Raw genomic sequence first — 14,255 nt, 5'->3', positions numbered from 1 at the left:
AGCTGGAGACAGACAATGGGACATTATTGCAGGGAGCGGGGGTCAGACAGCATGAATTACAGAGAGAGAGATGGAGACAGACCCCAGGTAATTTAGATATGTGAAGAGAAAAAGATTAATGAAGACAAACGTAGGTCCCTTGCAGTCGGATTCGGGTGAATTTATAATGGGGAACAAAAAAATGGCAGACCAATTGAACAAATACTTTGGTTCTGGCTTCACGAAGGAAGACACAAATGACCTTCCGGAAGTACTAGGGGACCGAGGGTCTAGTGAGAAGGAGGAACTGAAGGATATCCTTATTAGGCGGGAAATTGTGTTAGGGAAATTGATGGGATTGAAGGCCGATAAATCCCTGGGGCCTGATAGTCTGCATCCCAGAGTACTTAAGGAAGTGGCCCTAGAAATAGTGGATGCATTGGTGATCATTTTCCAACAGTCTGTTGACTCTGGATCAGTTCCTATGGACTGGAGGGTAGCTAATGTAACACCACTTTTTAAAAAAGGAGGGAGAGAGAAAATGGGTAATTATAGACCGGTTAGCCTGACATCAGTAGTGGGGAAAATGTTGGAATCAATTATTAAAGATGAAATAGCAATGCATTTGGAAAGCAGTGACAGGATTGGTCCAAGTCAACATGGATTTAAGAAAGGGAAATCGTGCTTGACAAATCTTCTGGAATTTTTTGAGGATGTAACTAGTAGAGTGGACAAGGGAGTACCAGTGGATGTGGTGTATTTGGACTTTCAAAAGGCCTTTGACAAGGTCCCATACCAGGTGTGCAAAATCAAAGCACATGGTATTAGGGGTAATATACTGACGTGGATAGAGAACTGGTTGGCAGATAGGAAGCAGAGAGTCGGGATAAACGGGTCCTTTTCAGAATGGCAGGCAGTGACTAGTGGTGTGCCGCAGGGCTCAGTGCTGGGACCCCAGCTATTTACATTATACATCAATGATTTAGATGAAGGAATTGAGTGCAATATCTCCAAGTTTGCAGATGACACTAAACTGGGTGGCGGTGTGAGCTGTGAGGGGGACGCTAGGAGGCTGCAGGGTGACTTGGACAGGTTAGGTGAGTGGGCAAATGCATGGCAGATGCAGCATAATGTGGATAAATGTGAGGTTATCCACTTTGGGGGCAAAAACGCGAAGACAGAATATTATCTGAATGGCGGCAGATTAGGAAAAGGGGAGGTGCAACGAGACTTGGGTGTCATGGTACATCAGTCATTGAAAGTTGGCATGCAGGTACAGCAGGCGGTGAAGAAGGCAAATGGTATGTTGGCCTTCATAGCTAGGGGATTTGAGTATAGGAGCAGGGAGGTCTTACTGCAGTTGTACAGGGCCTTGGTGAGGCCTCACCTGGAAGGTCAGCAGGTACAGGGGTGAGGGGATTGGGAATTATTACAGGAGAAGGATTCGGTTGGCAGAGTTCTGGAATAGTCACTGCAGAGGGAGGGAGAAAGGGCATTATTAGAGAGGGAGAAAGGGACAGCCAACATCACTAAAGTAAAGACCAGGTCAGAGAGAGGTCGCGTTCACAACGTGAAACTGGGAGCAAATAGTCTGACCAGAGCCCTTAAAGTCAGAAGCAAGGCCTTCTCCACATGTCACTTCACCAACTTTAAACAACTCGAGAAAGCTTCAAACAGTTACACAGAGGCAGTAGAAATCAAAAAGAAGGTTACCTGAAAATTGGTGATGACCCCTTTAAATATCGCTGGCGGGGTCTGGGGGGTCCTTCCTGCTGCTGAACACATGCTCAGTTGTGCAAGGTTAACACAGGACGTTAGTTTCCGTGATGTCGACAAAAATAGCAGCACTGGCATCAAATCGACATTGCACACTGATTGACGTCACAATCTGCCTTTCACCATATTTCCAGCACCGATCCTAATGGCCACCCCACTCTTACCAAGCATGCCTCAGTGGGCAGAGGAAACATTACAGGGACACCCTCAAAGCCTCCCTGATAAAGTGCAACATCCCCACCGACACCTGGGAGTCCCTGGCCAAAGACTGCCCTAAGTGGAGGAAGAGCATCCAGGAGGGCGCTGAGCACCTCGAGTCTCATCGCTGAGAGCATGCAGAAACCAAGCACAGGCAACGGAAGGAGCATGCGGCAAACCAGTCCCACCCTCCCCTTCCCTCAACCACTGTCTGTCCCACCTGTGACAGAGACTGTAATTCCCACATTGGACTGTACAGCCACCTGAGAACTCACTTTTAGAGTCTTCCTTGATTTCGAGGGACTGCCTACGATGATGATGACTCTTACCTAAGAGAGGGAACGGTCAAGGGCAGTCCCACTCAACTGGACAATGGAGGTGAGCCATTGGGGAGGTCTACTGTGCCAAAATCAGCATTATAGTTTACAGTATAATTGCCCTATCTCAGATCCCAGCTTGTGCTTATTGAGGTTCAATTTGACAGTACAGCCTTGCAAAACTACCCCTATAATGCGGAGAGACTGGAGGGTGCTTTATTGGTTTCTGCTGTGTGGGGGGTCAGTGAGAAATACCAACTGACGGCAATGCAGATTATGAAATGAGGGAGGAGGAGTGAAATATTAGATGAGATAAACATAGTGAGAGAGGAAGTATTAAGGGAGTTAGCAGCTTTGAAAGTGGATAAATCCCCAAGCCTGGGTGAAATATATTCGAGGCTGTTAAGAGAAGCAAAAGAGGAAATAGCAGAGGCTCTGACTATCATTTTCCAGTCCTCTCTGGCTACAGGTGCAGTGCCAGAGGACTGGAGGATTGATAATGTTGTACCTTTATTTAAAAAGGGAGAAAGGGATAGACCGAGTAATTACAGGCCAGTCAGCCTAACCTCAGTGGTGGGAAAATTATTGGAAAAAATCCTGAGCGACAGTATAAATCTTCATTTGGAAGGACATAGATCAATCAAGGACAGTCAGCATGGATTTGTCAAGGAAAGGTCATGCCTGACGAACTTGATCGAATTTTTCGAGGAGGTAACCCAGAGGGTTGATGAGGGCAGTGCATATGATGTAGTGTATATGGATTTTAGCAAAGCATTTGATAAGGTCCCACACGGCAGACTGATCACGAAAGTAAAAGCCCATGGGATCCAGGGCAAAGTGACAAGTTAGATCCAAAATTGGCTCAGAGGCAGGAAGCAAAGGGTAATGGTTGATGGGTGTTTTTGTGACTGGAAGGATGTTTCCAGTGGGGTTCCGCAGGACTCAGTACTGGGTCCCTTGCTTTTTGTGGTATATATCAATGACTTGGACTTAAATGTTGGAGGTATGATTAAGAAGTTTGCAGATGATACTAAAATTGGCTGTGTGGTTGATAACGAAGAAGAAAGCTGTAGACTGCAGGAAGATATCAATGTACTGGTCAAGTGGACAGAACAGTGACAAGTGGAATTCAATCCAGATAAGTGTGAAGTAATGCATTTGGGGAGGTCTAACAAGGCAAGGGAATACACATTAAATGGTAGGACACTGAGAAGTGTAGAGGAACAAAGGGACCTGGGAGTGCAGGTCCACAGATCCCTGAAGGTAGCAGGCCAGGTAGATAAGTTGGTTAAGAAGGCATATGGAATACTTGCCTTTATTAATCAAAGCATGGAATACAAGAGCTGGGAGGTTATGCTTGATCTGTATAAAACACTGGTTAGGCCGCAGCTGGAGTACTGCGTGCAGTTCTGGTCACCACATTACAGGAAAGATGTGATTGCACTGGAGAGGGTGCAGAGGAGATTTACAAGAATGTTGCCTGGACTGGAGAATTTTGGTTATGAGGAAAGATTGGAGATGCTGGGTCTGTTTTCTTTGGAACAGAGGAGGCTGAGGGGAGACCTGATTGAGGTGTATAAAATTATAAGGGGCCTGGATAGAGTGGATAGGAAGGACCAGTTTCCCTTGGCAGAGGGATGAACAACCGGGGACATAGATTTAAAGTAATTGGGGGGAGGTTTAGAGGAGATATGAGGGGAAATTTCTTCACCCAGAGTGTGGTGGGGGTCTGGAACTCACTGCCTGAAAGGGTGGTAGAGGCAGAAACCCTCATCATATTTAAAAGATATTTGGATGTGCACCTGAAGTGCCGTAACCTACAGGGCCATGGACCTAGAGCTGGAAAGTGGGATTAGGCTGGGTAGCTCTTGGTCAGCCGGTGCAGACACCATGGGCTGTAAATTTCTATGGTTCTATGACAGAGGACTAAACTTCAAATGTTCCACGGTAGCTCATTGTGCCATTTTCCCACCACACGAAAGCCTCCAGTCTCAGGATTCATTGCAACAGAGAAGCAAACGAAAAGCTTTGTAATACTCACAAGATCCAAGACAGGTTTCAGTTCATATTGTGCTGGGTCAGATCCAGAACCATTGAGGCACTCCGCTTTCTGGACCTCAATAACTAAATTTGCCTCAAATACACGTTCTCCGGCATCAGTAACCTACCCAAAGAAAAAGCGCTACACTTAATGAAAGATGTTTGAGATAACACATAAATAATGATACAATATCAGGCAGAAATATTCTGATACAAAAGCAAAACACTGCAGATGCTGGAAATATGAAATAAAAAACAGAAGATGCTGGAAATCTCAGCGGGTCAGGCAGCATCTGTGGAGAGAGAAACAGAGTTAATGTTTCAGGTCGCTGACCCTTTGTCAGAACTGGAAGAAGTTTCAGATGTAACAGCTTTTTAAGCTGGTGTAGGGGCAGGGAAAGGGGGGAGGGGAGGGAAGATCAAAAGGAAGGTCAGTGATTGGGTGGGAGGCCAGAGAGATTAAAGAACAAAAGGGATGATGGTGTGAGGCAAAGGGAGATGGTAATGAGTCAAGTTAAGGAACAACAGGTAGCTCTAGATAGGGTGTGAATGGCAGACTCATCAACAGCTGCCGTGGGAAAGAGAGAAAAAAAATTTAGAAGAGAAAAAGAAATATGGGCAGTGGTTACGTTTTGAAATTGTTGAACTCGATGTTGAGGCCAGAAGGCTGTAAAGTGCCTAAACGAAAGATGAGGTGCTGTTCCTCGAGCTTGCGTTGAGCTTCATTGGAACAGTTTAGGAGGCCAAGGACAGAGAGGTCAGAGTGGGAGTGGAGCGGGGAATTAAAGCGACAGGCGACCGGAAGCTCAGGGTCACGAACAGAGGTGTTCCGTAAAGCGGTCACCCAATCTACGTTTGGTCTCCCCAATGTAGAGGAGACCACATTGTGAGCAGCGAATACAGTATACTACATTGCAAGAAGTACAAGTAAATCGCTGTTTCACCTGGAGGGAGTGTTTGGGGCCCTGGACAGTGAGAAGGGAGGAGGTAAAAGGGCAGGTGTTGCAACTCCTGTGTTTGCACGGGAAGGTGCTGTGGGAAGGGGAGGAGGTGCTGGGGGTGACTGTGGAATGGACCAGGGTGTTGTGGAGGGAGCGGTTCCTTCGGAATGCTGAGAGGGGAGGGGAGGGGGAGATTTGATTGGTGGTGGGATCACGCAGGAGGTGGCGGAAATGGCGGAAGATGATCCGTTGAATTTGGAACTGATGAGGTTAAAGGCGAGGTCAGGGGAAACCGTATTGTGGTTCTGGAAGGTAGGGGAAGGGATGAGAGCAGAGGTGCCGGAAATGGCATGGACACGGTCGAGGGCCGTGTATATCACGGTAGAGGGGAATCCTCGGTTGAGGAACAAGGAAGCACTGTTATGGAAGGTGGCGTCGTCAGAACAAATTCAACGGAGACAGAGCAACTGGGAGAATGGAATGGAGTCCTTACTGATAGCGGGATGGGAGGAGGTGTAGTCCAGGTATCTGTGGGGGTCAGTGGGCTTATGGTGAATGTTTGTCAATAGACTATCCCCAGGTAGCTGTGGGGGTCAGTGGGCTTATGGTGAATGTTTGTCAATAGACTATCCCCAGGTAGCTGTGGGGTCAGTGGGCTTATGGTGAATGTTTGTCAATAGAAATATTCTGATGTGGAACGAGTTGGAGAGCAAAGCGAGAGTTGCTGCACAGCGGCAACTGGTGGCCAGAACCTGTCACTGCGGCGGAACTGCAGCCTCAGGTGGAGCTTGCACAGGGAAATCCCATTATAATCTTTACAAGGCAATTTCACGTTAAAAGTTCACACAAAAGCATCAGAAATCAATACTGACATCATAAAGTAGTTTAGTTGGACAGAAATTGCAATCAAACATTAATTTATAGAAAGATATAGAAAGCGAATTGTTCCATTACTTTTATAAAACGCTACAAATTATTATTTTCTATCTCTCGACAGTAGTATAATTTGTCACAGTGCAATCCTTGCTAACTCCACAGAATAAATTCACATTAATGACCTTTATTACTAGAGACAAAAATGAATCCGTTGGATTCGATGGCACTTACATTTACCAATTCACAGCCGGTCACAGTAAAGAGGTTATTAAGGGTGGATTCCTCATTCACCTTCGTAAGTGTAGCATTTAGCGCTGGTGGAACCTCTGGTCGGGTAGAAGCTTCACACGGTATTCCTGAACCAAAAAGCAAAGAGGTTTAAGTAACATTGGGACAAGACCAACTGATGATCAGAACAACAGCTCTTGCTCCAATCATCCCACAGCGCCCTTCAATACTTGCCAGAACAGCGGAGGATCCGGACTGCAGCAAGAATGAAGAGAATGATTTTCATCTTGTCATCTGGATCGGTGGAGGACACTTCTACCTCGTTCTTCTCTGTCTATTGACTGGTTCTGTTCAATGGTTATATACTTCAGAGCACGCAAGGCCGGAGGGCAAATTATAACCAATGTTGTAAACTGACCAATCACTGCACCGACTCCACTGCATTCAGTCCCCTGCAAACTTCCCAGGAGTTGGTTACATGTTGTCCAAGTGTATTGCTGAGTGTTGCAATGTGTTTGTAAGGAGTGAGGTGTGTCCGTTTCCAGTTTCACCATCAGGACACATCATGCTGCTAACTATTTTAAGGATTTTGCAAATTAATTATGATGAAATGCAATGGAATAAAGAAGTGGTGAATTTTAAATATCAATAAATGAACTCAGAGACCTGGAACCTATCGCTCACTGCTGGGTCACTAGATATTTCAGTGTGTGGCAACAGAATTCTTACAAGCTCCGGAATGGTCCGAAAACCGGTCTGCTGCTTGCCTGCTGTAACCGACACCTGTCCCGTCCCTTCACCTCACCATTGGCAGCAGTACCTTCAGCCACCCGGTCCCATTCTCTGGAGTTCCCTCCCTAAATTCCTCTCCCTCTCCACTTCCTTGACTTCGAGGGAGAGAAATTGGCCTCCTTTGCGCTTCCTGTTAGCGCCTCCGCGGGGTGATAATGGGGCGTTCACAGCATGCCGACCTAGCGCAGTGAGAGTACTGACACCCGCGAACTTGCATGGCAGGTTAGTGATGGCGCTAAAACTTACCGCCGCAATCTCTACATCCCGTTGATCGTGACATCATCGCATAGCGACGCGTTATCGCCCTGGTTATAAAATTGGCTTCCGCCCCCTGCAGCATCGCCGGGGGTCAACAATGGCAGCTGCAAGAAGCGTTGTGACCATGGCTGACCGCTTGGGGAGCAGTAAAGGTGGTTAGGGAGGCCAAAATTTTAAAATGTCTTCATACTGATGTGTTTTCATGTTTTTCCAGGCCATGAGTGATCAGCTCTGAATCAAAAAACTTAATCAAAGAGCTTAAGGCCGAGGTCCAACAAAAAACCCGCAACCTAAGGAATAGATGGTGGGTGGAGAAAACACAGGAGATACAGCAGCTGGCCGACAGCCATGATGTGCAAGGATTCTTCATCGCAGTCAAAGCCACTTATGACCCAAGCACCCAAGGCCCCACCCCACTGCTGGTCAAGAACGGGGAGACACTTATCAAGGACACCGAGGCAGTGAGGACTCGCTGGAAGGAACACTTCGAAGATCTCCTTAATCGAGACTCTGCCTTCGACACAAGTGTCCTCGACTCTATCCCGCAGCATGTCACCCGCCACCACCTCAGCAAAACCCCAGCCCAGCACAAGGTAGAAAAGGCCATCTGCCAGCTCAAGAACAACAAGGCATCGGAATGGATGGAATCCCCGCTGAGACACTAAAGTATGACAGGGAGGCATGACCTCATCTCTCTCATCTGGAAGGAGGAGAGCATGCCGGGATATCTCAGAGATGCAGTAATCGTGACCATCTTTTAAAAAGGGGACAAGTCTGACTGTGCCAACTACAGAGGAATCTCCCTGTTGTCAGCCACTGGGAAAGTCATTGCAAGAATCCTCCTCAATCGTCTTCTCCCTGTGGCTGAGGAGCTCCTCACAGAGTCACAGTGCGGATTCCGTCCACTACGGGGTACAACGGACATGATCTTTACGGCGCCACAACTACAAGAGAAATGCAGGGAACAGCACCAACCCTTGTACATGGCCTTCTTTGACCTCACAAAGGCCTTTGACACTGTTAACAATGAGGGACTATGGAGCGTCCTCCTCCATTTTGGCTGCCCCCAAAAGTTGGTCACCATCCTCCGCCTGCTCCACGACGACATGCAGGCCGTGATCCTTACCAACGGATCCATTCCAGACCCAATCCGCATCCGGACCGGGGTCAAACAGGGCTGCGTCATCGCCCCATCCCTCTCCTTAATCTTTCTGGCCGCCATGCTCCACCTCACAGTCAACAAGCTCCCCGCTGGAGTGGAACTAAACTACAGAACCAGCGGGAACCTGTTCAACCTTCGTCGCCTCCAGGCCGGATCCAAGACTGTCCCATCCTCTGTCGTCGAACTACAGTACGCGACCGACGTTTGCGTCTGCGCACATTCAGAGGCTGAACTCCACGTCATCGTCAACATCTTCACCGAGGTGTATGAAAGCATGGGCCTTACGCTAAACATCTGTAAGACAAAGGTCCTCCACCAACCTGACCCCACCACACAGCACTGCCCCCCAGTCATCATGATCCACGGCGCAGCCCTGGACAATGTGGACCACTTTCCATACCTCGGGAGCCTATTATCAGCAAGAGCAGATATTGACGCTGAGGTTCAACATCGCCTCTAGTGCGCCAGCGCAGCCTTCAGCAGCTTGAGGAAAAGAGTGTTTGAAGATCAGGCCCTCAAATCTGGCACCAAACTTATGGTCTATAGGGCTATAGTGATACCTGCTCTCCTGTATGGCTCAGAGACATGGACCATATACAGTAGACACCTCAAATCGCTGGAAAAATACCACCAGCGCTGCCTCTGCAAGGTCCTGCAAATCCCCTGGGAGGTCCATGTTGTCCAGGGTTACAGGAAAGACCGCTGACCCAGTAACGCAGGAATGGTACAGAAATTCTGCCCATTGACATGAGTTTGGAATTCTGCCTCTTAGAGTCAATGGGGCTTCATATAATCTCTATATGGCCCTGAAAATGTCTGGTCTCTGCATTAGGGTTAGGGTTACATGCCATTTCGTATTAGCGATGGGGCTGGGAGCTTCCATCAGGAGAAGCAGGAACTTTATTTAAATATGGCGATGTGAAGGGGAAGATGTGGCAATCAATTCCCAACATTAGTTTACTGCAGGATCTCCATCATAGACAACCTTGGGGAAACGATACAGTGTGGGTAACTAGGGACTGAGAAACCAGATGGAGGTTCACTGAAAGGGCAGAGTAATGTAAGGGAATCTATCCCTAGGCCATTCCTGGACTTCTGTTGGTATATTTCGAGGTTTTGTTTCTTACTGGCATTTAGCTTCACTCACACCTTTCTGGCAACTATTCTCAAAAAAGGCAGATTGTGCCCCCACAACCCAACATGGTCATTGGGAATATCCAGCAGCGATTGTCATGTTCTTCATTTCCTGCAATATCTGACCTGTTGTCAACAAAATGTGTTTGAAAAGTGTCGTTAGGTGTTGCAATGTATTTTGCACGGAGTGAGGTTTGTCAAATTCCAGTTTCATAGCTAATAAATTCCAGGCTGCTAGTTATATTGAGAACTTTGCAAATTAATTATGATGAACTGCAATGGAATAAAGAATTGGTGAATCTACAAATTAAATAAATGTACTCAGAGACCTGGAACGTATTGGTCAATGCATGTTTTGCTGTGGAGCAACAGAAGTGTTACAGCTCAGATTCCTATCCTGGTATCTAGCTCAGGAATAGTCTGAAAACCTGTTCGTTACTTGTCTGCTATAAGCTACACCTGTCTCCGTCCCTTCATCTCACCATTGGCAGCAATACCTTCAGTCATCCCCACCCTCTGAAATTCCCCCCCTAAACTGCTCTGTCTCTGCACTTCTCTGTCTGCCTTTAAACCCCAGTTTTTAGCAGGTTTTTGCTTAAGCCTTCCAATACCTCCTTTTCAACTCCTCATCCATTTTGCTCAGGCATCTGTGAAGTACCTTGGATCAGATTTCTACATTAAAGGTCTATCAATGCAAGTTATTGATGGCATCGAGAGTCTTAAGGGAACTTAGTTGAGACCGTTACAGGAAAGACCATTGTTCCAGTAATGCAGGAAAGGCTCAGAAATTCTGCCCATTGACATGAATTTGGCATTTTGCCTCTGAGTCGATGGGGCTGGAAGCCCCACATAGGGGAAGCAGGAACGTTATTTAAGTATGGAGATGAGAAGGGGGAATGTCCTGCAATCCAGTCCCCAACATTTGGGCATTGCAGGATGACCATCATAGACAACCTTCAGGAAACCAAACATTCAGGGGTTGAAATTGGGCATCGCCCCATTTGGGGTAGTAACACAGGTGAGACGCGACTTCCCGTGCCCAGTGCGGACCTCCCACCCCGTGAGCACAATGATGGGGTGCTCCACTTCATCTCGGGAGTGGGACTGGAGCAGTAAGCGCTATGCGAGCTCTGCAGTGGGCAGAATGCCCACCCTCCCGTTAAAGGGGAGGGGACACTGCGAGCTCTGCAGTGGCCAGAGACACACCCTCCCGTTAAAGGGGAGGGCACTCTGCGAGCTCTGCAGTGGGGCGAGGGCCCACCCTCCCGTTAAAGGGGAGGGGACTCTGCGAGCTCTGCAGTGGGCAGAGGGCCCACCCTCCCGTTAAAGGGGAGGGGACACTGCAAGCAACGAGACCTGGGTGTCATGGTACATCAGTCCTTGAAAGTGGGCATGCAGGTACAGCAGGTGGTGAAGAAGGCAAATGGTATGTTGGTCTTCATAGCGAGAGGATTCGCGTATAGGAGCAGGGAGGTCTTACTTCAATTGTACAGGGCCTTGGTGAGGCCTCACCTGGAATATTGTGTTCAGTTTTGGTCTCCTAATCTGAGGAAGGACGTTGTTACTATTGAGGGAGTGCAGCGAAGGTTCACCAGACTGATTCGTGGGATGGCGGGACTGACATATGAGGAGAGACTGGATCGACTGGGCCTTTATACACTGGAGTTTAGAAGGATAAGAGGGGATCTCATAGAAACATATAAAATTCTGACGGGACTGGACGGGTTAGATGCAGGAAGAATGTTCCCGATGTTGGGGAAGTCCAGAACCAGGGGTCACAGTCGAAGGATAAGGGGTAAGCCATTTAGGACCGAGCTGAGGAGAAACCTCTTCACTCAGAGAGTTGTTAACCTGTGGAATTCCCTGCCGCAGAGAGTTGTTGATGCCAGTTCATTGGATATATTCAAGAAACATATAAACATAGAAAATAGGTGCAGGAGTAGGCCATTCAGCCCTTCGAGCCTGCACCGCCATTCAATGAGTTCATGGCTGAACATACAACTTCAGTACCCCATTCCTGCTTTCTCGCCATACCCCTTGACCCCCCTAGTAGTAAGTACTACATCTAACTCCTTTTTGAATATATTTAGTGAATTGGCCTCAACAACTTTCTGTGGTAGAGAATTCCACAGGTTCACCACTCTCTGGGTGAAGAAGTTTCTCCTCATCTCGACCCTAAATGGCTTACCCCTTATCCTTAGACTGTGACCCCTGGTTCTGGACTCCCCCAACATTGGGAACATTCTTCCTGCATCGAACGTGTCGAAACCCGTCAGAATATTAAACGTTTCTATGAGATCCCCTCTCATTCTTCTGAACTCCAGTGAATACAAGCCCAGTTGATCCAGTCTTTCTTGATATGTCAGTCCCACCATCCCGGGAATCAGTCTGGTGAACCTTTGCTGCACTCCCTCAATTGTAAGAATGTCCTTTCTCAAGTTAGGAGACCAAAACTGTACACAATACTCCAGGTGTGGCCTCACCAAGACCCTGTACAACTGTAGCAACACCTCCCTGCCCCTGTACTCAAATCCCCTCGCTATGAAGGCCAGCATGCCATTTGCTTTCTTAACCACCTGCTGTACCTGCATGCCAACCTTCAATGACTGATGTACCAAGACACCCAGGTCTCGTTGCACCTCCCCTTTTCCTAATCTGTCACCATTCAGATAATAGTCTGTCTCTCTGTTTTTACCACCAAAGTGGATAACCTCACATTTATCCATATTATACTTCATCTGCCATGCATTTGCCCACTCACCTAACCTATCCAAGTCACTCTGCAGCCTCATAGCATCCTCCTCGCAGCTCACACTGCCACCCAAGTTAGTGTCATCTGCAAATTTGGAGATTTAATCCCCTCGTCTAAATCATTAATGTACAATGTAAACAGCTGGGGCCCCAGCACAGAACCTTATGGTACTCCACTAGTCACTGCCTGCCATTCTGAAAAGTACCCATTTACTCCTACTCTTTGCTTCCTGTCTGACAACCAGTTCTCAATCCACGTCAGCACACTACCCCCGATCCCATGTGCTTTAACTTTGCACATTAATCTCTTGTGTGGGACCTTGTCAAAAGCCTTCTGAAAGACCAAATACACCACATCAACTGGTTCTCCCTTGTCCACTCTACTGGAAACATCCTCAAAAAATTCCAGAAGATTTGTCAAGCATAATTTCCCTTTCACAAATCCATGCTGACTTGGACCTATCATGTCACCTCTTTCCAAATGCGCTGCTATGACATCCTTAATAATTGATTCCATCATTTTACCCATTGCCGATGTCAGGCTGACCAGTCTATAATTCCTTGTTTTCTCTCACCCTCTTTTCTCAAAAAGTTGGTTTACATTGGCTACCCTCCACTCCATAGGAACTGATCCAGAGTCTATGGAATGTTGGAAAATGACTGTCAATGCATCCGCTATTTCCAAGACCACCTCCTTAAGTACTCTGGGATGCAGTCCATCAGGCCCTGGGGATTTATCGACCTTCAATCCCATCAATTTCCCCAACACAATTTCCCGACTAATAAGGATTTCCCTCAGTTCCTCCTTCTTACATAAGAACATAAGAACATAAGAATTAGGAACAGGGGTAGGCCATCTAGCCCCTCGAGCCTGCTCCGCCATTCAACAAGATCATGGCTGATCTGGCCGTGGACTCAGCTCCACTTACCCGCCCGCTCTCCATAACCCTTAATTCCCTTATTGGTTAAAAATCTATCTATCTGTGACTTGAATACATTCAATGAGCTAGCCTCAACTGCTTCCTTGGGCAGAGAATTCCACAGATTCACAACCCTCTGGGAGAAGAAATTCCTTCTCAACTCGGTTTTAAATTGGCTCCCCCGTATTTTGAAGCTGTGCCCCCTAGTTCTAGTCCCCCCGACCAGTGGAAACAACCTCTCTGCCTCTATCTTGTCTATCCCTTTCATTATTTTAAATGTTTCTATAAGATCACCCCTCATCCTTCTGAAATCCAACGAGTAAAGACCCAGTCTACTCAATCTATCATCATAAGGTAACCCCCTCATCTCCGGAATCAGCCTCGTGAATCGTCTCTGTACCCCCTCCAAACCCAGTATATCCTTCCTTTAGTAAGGTGACCAAAACTGCACGCAGTACTCCAGGTGCGGCCTCACCAATACCCTGTACAGTTGCAGCAGGACCTCCCTGCTTTTGTACTCCATCCCTCTCGCAATGAAGGCCAACATTCCATTTGCCTTCCTGATTACCTGCTGCACCTGCAAACTAACTTTTTGGGATTCATGCACAAGGACCCCCAGGTCCCTCTGCACCGCAGCATGTTGTAATTTCTCCCCATTCAAATAATATTCCCTTTTACTGTTTTTTTTTCCCAAGGTGGATGATCTCACACTTTCCGACATTTCACACTTTCCGACATTACTGGACCCTCTGACCCTTTTATATCCGGAAGGTTGTTTGTGTCCTCCTTAGTGAATACCGAACCAAAGTAGAACCGAGTTAGATATGGCCCTTACGGTTAAAGGGATCAAGGGGTATGGAGAGAAAGCAGGAGAGGGGTACTG

The 14,255-nt window shown here is 47.4% G+C and overlaps 1 protein-coding gene across 1 annotated transcript in view; it reads right to left on the bottom strand.

The window, feature by feature from the left end:
* Positions 1–6,853, bottom strand: part of LOC139235141 (secreted phosphoprotein 24-like) — a 30,423-nt gene extending 23,570 nt beyond the window's left edge. The window contains exons 1-3 of the mRNA XM_070866362.1: positions 6,590–6,853; positions 6,359–6,483; positions 4,312–4,434 (exon numbers count right to left, since the gene is read on the bottom strand). Coding sequence (XP_070722463.1) covers positions 4,312–4,434; positions 6,359–6,483; positions 6,590–6,641 — 300 coding nt within the window. The 5' untranslated portion in view covers positions 6,642–6,853. The remainder of the gene's footprint in view (positions 1–4,311; positions 4,435–6,358; positions 6,484–6,589) is intronic.
* Between the last annotated feature and the right edge of the window lie 7,402 nt (positions 6,854–14,255).

The sequence above is a fragment of the Pristiophorus japonicus genome, chromosome 2 (assembly GCF_044704955.1).
Source record: "Pristiophorus japonicus isolate sPriJap1 chromosome 2, sPriJap1.hap1, whole genome shotgun sequence".
NCBI classification, from domain to species: Eukaryota; Metazoa; Chordata; class Chondrichthyes; family Pristiophoridae; genus Pristiophorus; species Pristiophorus japonicus.
Note: the sequence above shows the minus strand (reverse complement) of the source record. Positions and strands in the feature narration are given on the sequence as shown.